We start from the raw sequence: 12192 nt of genomic DNA, 5'->3' as shown, positions 1-12192 counted from the left end.
CGGAACGCTCGGTGTCCTCGGGCCGCCATGCTGCCCGCCGCGCTGCCCGCCGCCCGCCGGGCGCTGCTGCCGCCGCTGCTCCCGCCGCTGCTCCCGCCGCTGCTCCCGCCGCTGCCGCCGCGCCGCGGGTCCCCCGCCGGGCTGCGCGCGCTCGGCACCGGCCCCGCGCGGCGCTCGGAGGCGCTGGCCGGGGCGCCGCTGGACACGGCCGCCAAGGAGTACTCGCCCAAGGTGCGGCAGCTGGTGCGGGACATCGCGGGGCTGACGCTGCTGGAGGTGGCCGATCTCAACGCGCTGCTCAAGGTGGGTGCGGGGCCTGACCCGGCCCGGCCCGGCCCGGCCCGGCCGCGTGCGCCGCCTGACCGGCCGCCGCTGCCGCTGCTCTTCCCGCAGGAGACGCTGAAGATCCCGGACGTGGGGGTGATGCCCGCGGCGGCCGCCGCCTCCCTCCTGCCCGCCCAGGCTGCTCCGCAGGTACCGGGCGCTCCGGGAGGGGCGGGAGCGGGGCCCCAGGGGCCACACGCGCGGGGGCGGGCTCGGCCTCGGGGCTTCACCGCGCTCCTCCTGCTTCCAGGAGGAGGAGGAGGTGGTCCCGCTCAAGAAAGAGAAAACTCATTTCACCGTCCGGCTGACGGAGCTGAAGGCCACTGACAAGGTGAAGCTGATCAAGGAGGTGAAGAACTTCGTGCCTGGAGTGAACCTCGTGCAGGTGAGGAGGTGCTGCCCCAGGCTCTGGTGTTTTGTCTCCAAGTCTAGCAGCCCCAGCTCTCTGTTCAGAGGGAAGCCTGGATTTGTGCATTCAGAAGCACAGCCTGCCTGTGTGCATCTGAGTGCAGAGACGTGGGGAAGAGGATTTGCATGCACATTCGTCTGGCATTTTCCATTTTCAGAAGCAGGGGGATGAAGGAGGAGGCTCAGAGCAAAGGACCCAGAGATGTCCATGCCAGCCTCAACTTCTCCAAACCTGAGAGCTGCCATCTATGAGCTTTCTTGCAGAGCTCAGGAGTAGCCAGCATCCCTTGCTACAGCTGGGTTTGGCTTGCCTTTCCCAAAGCCAATGTATTTCTGAAGTTAAATGAGCCTTTGTAATTCACACATCTTGCAATCCAGGCTTACAGCTCTTTTCAGGGCCCTTCATTTTATAGGTGGTGCTGTTTCTTTCCTCGGAGGAGATGGGCCTCAGCCCTGGGCAGTGTCTGAGCTCAGGCCCTTGACCTTGGATGTGGCCTCAGCATGTTGGGTGATGAAGCTGCTACTGCTGAAGCGTGTAACGTGCTGCACATCTCCAGGGTGATGCTTTCATATCTTGGGGTCAATAGTAGCACTTTCCATTAATCCAGCTGCAATGCTGAGCATTGCAGTGTCTGCTCCTACTGTAGCCCAGGAGAGCAGAAGTGTTTGCAGATAATCCTCTGACCCATTCTTATTGCTGCATTGCAAAGCCAGCAGAGAAAGTCAGTGGCACAGGTACAAGTTTGGCTGTCTCATGGGGATAATTTCCTGACTGTCAGTGCAGTTCCTCTGGAAGTTGTTCATCCATTATTGGTCCTAAGCAAACATGAAAATACCAAACCCTGTAATGGACACAATCAGCAGACGATTAACTGGAGAGCTGATGCTAAGTGAGCTTGGCTTTGCATGTGGCACCTGCTGGATGAGCTGTTTGTGGTGCCAGTTATTGCAGCTAAACTCAAGTGTGATCTACCCAAGCCCGGCACGTCGAGTGAAGCACACATGCAGCACAAACAGCTGTGGAGGTTCTACCTGCAGAGACTGTGTTCAAAGTGGAGCCAAAGCCCTTTTATTGTAAATTTTACTGCCATCCACTCAAGGTGTTTTTTACCGAGGTTTGCAGGCAGATCTGCCCATGGCCTGTAGGGCTGCTGATGGTGTGGAGGGAAGCACATACAGTGATTGCCTTGGGCACTGGTGGGACCCAAACATCAGTCCTGTGGCAACAACTGAGTGATGAGACAGGCGTGTGATCAGCACACACAGGACCGAGGCTGGCGGCACCTCAGGAAGCTCACTGGGAGCTGCCCAGCCCAGGCTTGCCCTCTGTCACCACCAGCCCTGGGCTCTAGCTGGACTGAGAGCATGCTGCCTCTGCCCCCTTGCTGCTGCTACATGGGTCCCACTTGGCTTGGGCTCTGCTCTTCTTCCCACTGAACACTAGGAACAGCTGCTTCTCTAGACCGGGGCTGCTTTAGAATGGAGTCACACCTTCCTGAGCAGAGTTCAAAATTAATAATCTGTCTTGTGTTGCCTGTGCTCATCGCAGTGAGCCTGAACAGGCTCCTGTCCAAATCCTGTCCTGGTGAGCAAAGGCATTCCTGCCCCACCAACCCACTGCTCACTCATCTGTGCCTTCTAACCCCAGCAAAAAAAAGCATTTTTCTTCCACCACAGATACATAGGCATTGAACCCAGCAGGAATCAAAAGGACAAAACCTTCCTGCCAGCACAGTGGCCAGTCCAGTGGGTGCTAAACCCCCGCAGTGCTGTGGCAGAGAGCTGCTGCATGTAAGAGCAGCAGGGCCTTGTCCCGGGTTCACTTCCTTCTCTATAGCAGCAGGGCAGTAAATTCTTTAAAGTAGCTCAACAGATTTTTAGGTTTGCCTTAAGTATTGCAGTGCTGCTTAGTACCAGTAGTTTTGCTTTAAAAGCCCCTAAAATGTCAAAATACTGTGTTGTCACGTAGTCTGTGCTGGAGCTCTGTTTTAGCCAGTGCAGCTGTGTCCAAACCCTGCCCTGGCCTCCCCTCCTGCTGGCACAAGTATGTGAACCAAAACATTGTCACTGAGCAGAGCCAGCCCAGCGCCAGGCGGATGCTGCCTCAGCAGGTCCCTGCATGGGGCTCTGCCTGCACCCACACCTGTGCAGGCTGGGGTGCACATCTGGGAGCACCAGGCACGTGGTGGAAGAGCTTAAGGAAAAGGTTTCCCAGCAGGTGTGTCATGGCTTGCAGTCAGGTTTAGCTGCCTTCTGGTGGGATGTGCTGTAGTTAAGTGTAAGTCTCGGGGTTTGTGCTGGTCAGTGAGTTCCCGTGGTTGGCTTAAGCAGAGGTCAGGATCATGGCTCTAAATCCAATAATCCAGTTAGTGAAATCCTGTTTACGAGCCTTGTACTTTGTCCCTCTCACAGGCAAAGAAGCTGGTGGAGTCCCTTCCGCAGGACATCAAGGCGAACGCGTCCAAGGAGGAAGCAGAGAAGATCAAAGCAGCGCTAGAGGCAGCGGGAGGGACTGTTGTTCTGGAGTAGTCTCACCATGGAGAGACTGGTGCTACAGCTGCTGCCCAGGCCGGGCTCCGGACATTTCCGAGTGCACGTGGCACAGTGGGAGCGCTCTCCCAAAAGAATGCTGTATGGTTTGGCAGAGCTGCTACTTCCTGCCGTCACCGTGAACTCTACCTTATAAATATCAAAAAAAACCTGTAAAATGATTAATCTTTCTCAAGTGCTGATTATCCCCGTGCTCCCCGTGTCATGGAATCAGAATGGTTTAGGGTGGAAGTGACCTTGAAAGATCATCTCATTCCAGCCCCTTGCTATGGGCAGGAACACCTTCCACTAGGCGAGGTTGCTCCAAGCCCTGTGCAGCCTGGCCTTGAACACTTCCAGGGATGGGGCTGTCACAGCTTCTCTTCTCAGCAGCCTGTGCCACAGCCTCCCAACCCTCACAGTCAAAAATTTCTTCCTAATATCTAATCTAAACCTACTCTGAGTTTGAAGCTGTTCCCCCTTGTCCTGTCGCTACATGCTCTTGTAAAAAGTGTCTCTCTCCATCTTTCTTGTAGGCTCCCTTCAGGTACTGGAAGTTTGTACCAGCGCATCATGCACCTCCTTACACTGCCTTTTGCTGATGGTCTTACCTCTCTGTTAATTATTAACGAGAACACACTTCCACAGGTTGTGGAGGTGCGTGTGGGGTGTGAAAGTGTATTCTGGAGCTGCTGATTACCCCTGCGCTCAGTGTGTGCACGCTGGTAACGCTGCCGTGTGTACCTGTGCCTCCCCCACCTCTTCACTCTGCGTTTTGCTGATGGCTTCACCTCCCCATTAATGAATCCCTTAATTATTAACGGGAGGAGCCTTCCCCGGGCTGGAAATGGGCATGCGTATGGGGTGGAAATGGGGATTCCGGAGCCCGTGGTTGCCGCGTTCGCCGCAGGCTCGGAGATGCGAGCCCCGGGCCCGCCCCACCCCCTTCCGGTACCGGGAGGGGGCGTGGCTTAACGGAACAGGGCGTGGTCTTGTCCCGGTGAGGGCGTGGCTTCTGGCAGAAGCGGCGCCCATGGCGGAGCAGCGCGTTTCGCGCTGGTACTTCGGCGGCCTCGCGTCGTCCGGGGCCGCCTGCTGCACCCACCCCTTGGATCTGCTGAAGGTGAAAGGGGGACACGCCTAGGGGCGGCTTTGGCGGCGTGGGGAGGCCGGCTGGGGGGACGGAGGGCGAGTGTGAGGAGCTGAGAAGGATTGCGGTGGTCTGGGCGGGCTGTGAGGGGATGGGGAGGCAGTTATGGGGGCAGGTAGTGGTGAGGGGCTGAGGGGACGGTTGTGGGAGGCAGGTATTGGTTGCGAGGGTCTGGAGAGGGTGTGAGGATGGGGAGGAGGTTGGGGGGAGTTGGGAGTGGGTGTAGGGGTTCTGGAGAGTCCGCGATGGAGCGGGGAGTAGGTCTGAGGGTCCTGGAGCGGCGCTGGAGGACTGGAAGTGGCTGTAAAGGGATGGGGAGGCGCTCCGAGGGTCCCTGGAGCGGCGCTGGGGGACTGGAAGTGGCTGTAAAGGGATGGGGAGGCGCTCCGAGGATCCCGGGAGCGGCTGCGGGACCGGCCGTAGGGGACTGGGCTGCACCGGGGGGAGCGGCTGTGACGGGACGGGGAGCGGCTCTGAGGGTCCCGGAGCGGCTGCGGGACCGGTTCTGAGGGAGATGGCTGTGGGGAGTGCGGCTGTGAGGGTCCCAGAGCAGCTTTGAGGGGATGGGGAATGGCTTGGGGGGGACTCGGAGTGACTGTGAGAGTCACTGAGAGTGGCTGCAAGGGGATGAGGAGCTGCTCTGAGATACTGGGAAGGAGGCCTGAGGTTTCTGGAAGGGTTGTGAAGGGATAGGGAATGGCTGTGAGGGTCCCAGAGCAACTGAGGGAGCTGGAGAACAGCTGTAGAGCTCTGAGGAAACAGTTTCTGGGGGTCGGTTCTAAGGAGCTGATTCGTGGCTGTGCAGGGACATGGCTGAGAGGTCACAAAGACCCAGCACAGGGACATGGGTAGATGTGTGGCTGAGGGGTCCGGGGAGCTCGGGGTGCCAGCTCTAGGAGCTGTGGAGGGTGCCTTGGCCAGCCCTGCCTGGATATGGCAGTGACTCTGGGGCCGGCAGTGTTGGACACTGGCCCACTGGGCTCTGAGCCCTCTGGCCAAGATGTCACCTAGGCGCCGCAGATGACCTGGCATGCCTGCTCCTGCACAAAGGGTGCCGCGCGCAGCCCTGTGCTGCCAGCACCCACGGATGGGGCAAATGCCAGCACTGCCCAGAGCCTTGTGCGCCAGCCAAGCGGCAACAAGCCTGGCAGCAGAACAGGCTGCAGAGGGAGAGGGAAGAGGCAGCCCAGGACAGGGCCTGCCCTTCCCAGGGGCCATGCCTCTGGGTGAGGCTGGGACAGACAGCCCCTTCCCACCCCATGGAGAGAGAGGAAGATGTTCCAGGCACAGACCCAGGAGAGGAGCCAGCCCTGGCAGGGCAAAGCCACCTCCCCAGTGCTCGGCCTGTTGCCTTGCCCAGCTGGCCCTGTCTGCCCTGTCTGGAGGTGGCTGCCAGCCCGTGGGAGCTTGTGTGGGGTGCCTGGCAAGGTGCTAAGAAAGGGAATTAGCCTGGCACCTGCCTCTACGTCTGTCTCTGAGCCAGCATGATGGCTGTGACATTTGGGCTGCATCCCCATGCAGTCCTCTATGGATGGGCAGCCCCTGCATTCCTGAAGTTGCGAGCAACACAGCCTAGCCAGCTGTTTTTGCCAGATTAATAATCACACTGATTATTGAATACACACCTGCCCTTGGCCATGCATTCCCCCACAGCAGAGGCTGGTGCCAGGCCTGAGGAGGCACAAGGGGCCTCAGGCTCTGGCAGGGCAGGGGACGAAGGGCACTTCATTGCACCGCTGGACTTTGGCCTCGCAGTGAGAGGCCCTGGCCAGCCCACCTGCAGAGTGCTTGTGCCCTTAGGCCAACTCTGTGCAGCCGCTGGCCGCCCATGGGCTGCTGGCCCTGCAGCGACCAGCAGTGATCACAGCCCGGCCAGCCCATCCCATGCCTGCCTGCCCTTCCTGCAGACCTGGGACTGCAGGCAGTGGATCGTGTCCCTACATGGCTCTGCCTGCCCTGACATCTTCAGCTGTCCCAGACTGTGAACAGCCACAAGCTCTGGTCCCTGACGTCCAAAATCCACCTGTGGGGTTTGCAAGCAGGCCCCTGCACCCCTGCTGCTGCCCCATATGGGAGACATTGGCTGTTCCCAACATCCTGCAGTGTGTCCCACGACCCAGCTGTGCCACAGCTTCTCTTCTGTAGTGGCCTGATCCCCTGACAGCAGCCCTTTGCTCTCCTTATCTCCTGGGGCCTTTGACCTACATGTGGTCTCTGCAGCGCTCAGAGCTTGCCCCAGCATCAGCCCACACGGCTCCCTGTTGCCATTGCCCCTGGTGATGGTGGGAAGTGTTGGGCTGCTACAGGCAGGAAGGGGAGCGCCTGGCCAGCTGTGGTGTTCTCTTCCTGCCTATGTGATTCCTGCACTGAGGAGAAGGGGAAGTGGCTCTGGAGGCCTGCTGCATTGCATGGCCGTGATTTCACCCGCCCAGATGCATCCCTTTGAGCAAACAGGGCACTTGCCCACTCACATACTGCTGGATGCACACACACACCTTCCAGCCCGAGGTGGCCCGGAAGAGCAGGCGCCACACTTCACCTTGTGGCCGGCTGTTGAGGGCAGGGCCTGGGAGGCGCTGCAGGGAGGTGCCTGGGCACTCCTCTCTCCCTGCCTCCACCCCTCTGGTGCCAGACTGGGCCAGTCGGGTGTGGGGTGTTGCTGTCAGCTCCCGTGCAAGTACTGCTAACGTGACACATGCACCAGTCCACACCTGTTCAGTGCCCTTCTCTCCCTGCCCAGCCTGGCGCTGGGCTGACGCGCTGCACTCTGCCCCAGGTCCACCTGCAGACGCAGCAGGAGGTGAAGATGCGGATGATGGGGATGGCAATGCACGTGATCCGCACCGACGGCTTCCTGGCTCTCTACAACGGGCTCAGCGCCTCGGTGTGTCGGCAGGTGAGTGCGTGGAGCTCCTGCAGCACGTGCTGCTGCTGACGAGCTGCCCCGTGCCAGGACACAGCTGCTCATTTCCCCCTCATCCAGATGACATATTCCTTGACTCGCTTTGGCATCTATGAGACTGCGAAGAACCACCTGGGCAACCAGGGGCCTCCCCCATTCTACCAGAAAGTGCTCTTGGCTGCAACAGGAGGTGAGCCAGGCAGTGGGGCCCTTTGCCCTGGCTCCCTCAGGATGGATAAGCCCCTGACCCAACTCTTCTTTGGCCGCAGGTTTCACTGGCGGGTTTGTGGGAACTCCAGCAGACATGGTGAACGTCAGGTCAGTTCTGTCTGCACAACCAGGGCTTTTGGCCTGTGCATGATGGCATTTGGGGTGGTGGCTAGTGCTGGGGTTTTCCTGACATCTCTCCTGGCCAGCCTGCCCTGTGGTCAGTGGGCCAGGAGCTCTGTGCCCAGGATGGCCAGATCTGTTCTGCCTTTTGGTGACAGCACCCAATCGTGTGTGACCTTCAGGGGGAGTGAGACTGAAGGCAACTTTCTTGGCCTTTTGAAAACGGGCAACAAAATTCCACTGCCCTGTGCTGGGGTCGCCGTTGCTGCAGGGGACAGTGGGGTACCGGCTGCCCCCTCACCTGCAGTGCTCTGCCTTCCAGGATGCAGAACGACATGAAGCAGCCGCCGGCTCAGCGGCGCAAGTGAGTGAGGGGCCAGGGCTCGGGATGCTGGGGCAGAGGGGCGGGAGGCCTGGCGGGGCCGGTGGGATCGGCGTTCCCGGGGCCGGGGTCCGCGTGGCCGCGGGGGGGCAGCACCGCACCGGCGGCGCGGCCCGAGCACCGCACCGGGGGCGGTGGGGTCTGCGCCGGGGCCGCCGCCTTGGGAGCCGCCGGTGCTCGGCGGAGCGGCGGGGCTGCCGCATTGCTGGGGAGCCTCGGGCCCTGACCCCTTCCCCTCTCGCTCCTTCCAGTTATTCCCATGCCCTGGATGGCATGTACCGTGTCCTCCGGGAAGGTGAGGCTGTGCCAGCCGTGTGGGTGAGCCTGCTCCGGTGTCCTAGCAGGTGCCGGGTCAGGGCACCCTGGAAGTTCACTCAGCCGGGGCAGGGAGAGGGGCCGGGGGATGCCCTCGGGGCTGGGGGTGTCCAGGGGAGTGCAGGGTCTGGCTCTCCTCATTGTCTGGCTGGGGCAGGGGCTGGGCAAGGTCTGGCAGGGCCTGGCAGCCTGCACATACTTGGTGGGAAAGGGTGACGTGCTGGGAGCTGCAACAGAAAAGCGGAGGAGGGTGGAGCAGGTGGAACAGAGGATGAGCAGAGGCAGGGAGGAGGTCATGCTCTTTTGAAGGACTCCCTACTCCTTCAGCCTGTTTGCTATGGTGTGCTTCAAGCAGGGCTGTGTGAGGAGTTGTGAACACAGACTGGGCGTGGAAGGAGACTCCCAGGGTAATGGAGTCTGAGTGATGGCAGAGAACTGTGCTGATCCAAATCTGTGTGTCCACAGAGGGCCTGAAGAAACTCTTCTCAGGAGCATCAGTGGCATCATCCCGTGGGGCCCTTGTTACTGTTGGACAGGTAGGACAGCTCTGCGGGGCAGTCGGTGACTGGGATGGGGACTAGGATGGTCCCTGGTGTGGCAAGGAAGGGGGAGCATGTCACTGATTCACCAAGTCTCTGCAGCTTTCCTGTTATGACCAGACCAAGCAGCTGGTTCTCGCAACTGGATTGCTGTCAGACAACGTCTTCACTCACTTCCTGTCCAGCTTCATCGCTGTGAGTAGGGCTGGGGTCTGGGGCAGTGCTGGGGCTGGGTTTGCCTGCAGCCAGGGTGAGAGCGTCACCCTGGGGCTGCCAGAGCTGCTGCTCTGGGCTCGGCTCAACACAGCGGCTCCAGGAGGCTCCTGGCCTGGGGTCGGGTCCCAGTGGCTCTGAGTCTCTCCAGTGACCACAGCAGCTGCTGGCACGGACGTCTCCTGACTTGGCTGACTCTCTGCAGGGCCTGTGTGCCACATTCCTGTGCCAGCCCCTGGATGTGCTCAAGACCCGCCTCATGAACTCCCATGGGGAGTACCAGGTGAGTCGCCCACCTTGCCCACCTTGCTGCTGCCTGTGTTCCCATCTCTATGTGCCAGCTTCTGCCTCCCAGCCCCTCCCACCTCATCTCTCACCTTCTCACTCCAGGGTGTCATCCACTGTGCCATGGAAACTGCCAAGCTCGGACCACTTGCCTTCTACAAGGTACCTGGCTGGGGGCACATGGGGTGGGGCAGGCTGGGCCGAGCTGGGAGCAGAGGTTGTGGTCCAGAACAGTCCTGGGGCAGGGAACCTTCCAGGTTCTGCTGTGGCAGCCCAGCTGCTTCCTGCATCAGGCCTTTTTCTGTGCAGCCTGGGCTTGGCCCTGAGGTATTGCAAGCCCTGGCCTCAATGGGACTCAGCCTGGGCCCAGGCACCACAGTTGTGGCCCTGTTGCACCCATCGAGCTCCCAAACAGCAGTGCAGGTGCCAGAGGGGTTAGCACATGGTGCTGAGCCCTGTGTGCACCGTGGTGGCCATGGTGTGGCAGCGCCTGCTCCACAGCCTGGCCAGTGCTGACCCACGCCTGCCAGGGTTGGGCTGCTGGGACAATCAGTGACAGGCACTCACTGACTCTTCCCCTTCTTGCTGTCCCCTTCCAGGGCTTCGTTCCTGCTGCTGTCCGGCTTGTTCCTCAGACCGTTCTCACCTTTCTTTTCCTGGAGCAGCTGCGCATATATTTTGGGATCAAAGTGACCACCTGAGTCTGGGGGACCGGATCCTGCCTTACCCCAGGGGGGTGAGCGTGTGGGTCACCCCAAGATCCCAGAACCCCTCTCTGCTCTCTGGGGCCAGTGCCATTCCCCCTGTTCTCAGCTCTACTCCTGTGCCTTGCCAGCACCTGTGGCCAACACCCTCCTTGCAAACTCACCCCTCCTTTCACCCCCATTCTCAGCATCTCCACCTCTGCATTACTGCTTCTGGGTTTTTTTTTTTTTGGGGGGGGGGGTTCTGTCTTCCCACTTCTCTACTGGCTCTGAGTTGTGTCCTTGCTCCCCCCAGCCTTGTCCCTGATGTGCCCCAGAAGCAGGACTGTGCTGTCTCAGGGAGTAGGGGGATGAGATGCCTGGCTCTGTACCTCATCACAGAGCTCATGGGGCTGGGGGAGCTGCTGACCCTGCAGCTGTGGGGCTGGGGCTTGGGGCAGTGTGTGTGAGGCCCTGTCCTCCCTCTGCCTTTAGCCCCTGTGCTCCTCCCTAATCCCAGCGCAGCTTGGACCTCCTGCCCTGCTCCTGGCCTCCCACCCTCTGCTTCTGCTTGGCCAAAACTCCTCAGCACTGCTGGCTGCTGGGCTCTTCAGGGATTGTGCCTCATACCAATGATGGTGGGGAACATGGCCTTGCTCTGGCAGGGCCTGCTACTGTCTGCTCGGGGACCCAGTGCTCTCTTACCACAGTGCACCTACCCTACACTGATCTGGTCTCTGTGGGGGCATCCCCCACCACCACTCTGCAGCCTCTTTCACCTTGGGGCTGGGCAGACTCCCACTCCTCACAGCCCCTCACCCCACACTGCCCAGTGTGTGGGGGCCGTGAGCACCAGTCCCTCTGCTATGTGCACCCCTGTGTGTGCTGGCCCCAAGGAATGAATCAAAGAACTGGAATATCTGAGACCTTGATGTATAATAAAGAGTGAAGGTGGCACAGGGCCTGCTGTCCTGTTAGGAGGGGAGAGATGCTGCACCCTCTTTTCATGGCTGAGGGCCTGGGCTGGGAGCTGAGCCCCGCAGAGCTGAGAGAGGGTAGCAAGGCTTGGCCCCTGGCACTATGCCAAGGGGGTCTTCACTCTGCTCTGTGCCCAGCACCCCTGGCCCTGTGTGCAGAGGGAGCTGTGGGCAGGCTCCACAGCCAGGCCCTGCCAAGCTGTGCCCGGTCTCAGCTGGAGAGCAGCTCCAGGGTAGGGCTGTGCCAAGGGCGCCCGTCACCCCTGCGGGAGCTGCCTCCTGGATGTGACACTAATTGGGCTCCGCAGACTGAACAGAGGCAGACTGGCACAGCAGAGCAGTGAAAGCTCGTTACATTAACAAGGCCTAATGATGCTAACTGGCATCACCACTCTGGGCTTATGCCCAGCCGCAGCAGAGGCCATGGGCAGGTGAACGCTCAGGGAGCTGGGCCCTCTCCTCACGAGTAGCTGGGGGCTGCCCTGCCAGGCTGTGTTTCCTCATCCCCCATGTCATGCAGCACTGCTCCTGGGGCTGACGGGTTCTGCTCTGTGTCATGCAAAGGGCCAGCATGGAGCAGGAAAGCGCTGGAGCCCCATAGCCCCCCAGCAGAACAGAGCCCTGCTCAGCCCCATGACGGCCAGCGGCAGGGATGTTCAGCTGGGCTGTGGTCCCACCAACTGCGCCAGCCCTGTGCTGCCGTGTGCACATACCCTCTCACCACATCCCTTGTGGCAGCTGAAGTGCAGCAGTCACACTGGCAGGCAGGACAGCATGTGCCAGACACAGCCTCGAGCACAGCGCCCACAGCTGCAGTGCGAGGGCACTACTTATCTCTCGAGCATCAGAGAACATGGGGCTGGCAGCAGCCTGTGACCGTGTGTGTGCTGCCTGCCCCCTGGTCCCACCCTGCCCTCTTCCAGGGCCCCCTCAGCTGCCTGCAGGCGCTCCCCTGGGGCGCGTCCTGCCCCCACCAGGTAGGGCTGCCCGTCCTGCCCCTACGCCCCGCTACTGGCCTGGAAGGCTGCTGGGGCCATCTCCAGAGGGGCAGCTGTGGCTCCAATCCTCGTGGCAATGGCAAGACACCCACAGGTCCCGGCGTGTGCCTGCGCCTCTGCCCACAGCCACGGGGACCTGCAGCCAGCGGCGGCCGCG

The 12192-nt window shown here is 60.7% G+C and overlaps 2 protein-coding genes across 2 annotated transcripts; both read left to right on the top strand.

Annotated features, from left to right (window-relative positions):
• The first annotated feature begins 12 nt into the window (after positions 1-12).
• MRPL12 (mitochondrial ribosomal protein L12) lies at positions 13-3443 on the top strand. The gene is made up of 4 exons (XM_068209863.1): positions 13-303; positions 394-474; positions 575-709; positions 3145-3443. The coding sequence occupies exons 1-4, from the start codon at positions 28-30 to the stop codon at positions 3259-3261; spliced, it is 609 nt and encodes a 202-aa protein (XP_068065964.1). The 5' UTR covers positions 13-27; the 3' UTR covers positions 3262-3443.
• A 716-nt stretch (positions 3444-4159) lies between these two features.
• On the top strand, positions 4160-10223 carry SLC25A10 (solute carrier family 25 member 10). The gene is made up of 11 exons (XM_068209853.1): positions 4160-4384; positions 7188-7307; positions 7395-7503; positions 7583-7631; positions 7966-8007; positions 8277-8320; positions 8806-8876; positions 8982-9074; positions 9298-9375; positions 9483-9539; positions 9977-10223. The coding sequence occupies exons 1-11, from the start codon at positions 4295-4297 to the stop codon at positions 10076-10078; spliced, it is 855 nt and encodes a 284-aa protein (XP_068065954.1). The 5' UTR covers positions 4160-4294; the 3' UTR covers positions 10079-10223.
• Positions 10224-12192: the final 1969 nt, after the last annotated feature.

This window comes from Anomalospiza imberbis, chromosome 19 (assembly GCF_031753505.1).
Source record: "Anomalospiza imberbis isolate Cuckoo-Finch-1a 21T00152 chromosome 19, ASM3175350v1, whole genome shotgun sequence".
In the NCBI taxonomy this organism is placed as follows: Eukaryota; Metazoa; Chordata; class Aves; order Passeriformes; family Viduidae; genus Anomalospiza; species Anomalospiza imberbis.
Note: the sequence above shows the minus strand (reverse complement) of the source record. Positions and strands in the feature narration are given on the sequence as shown.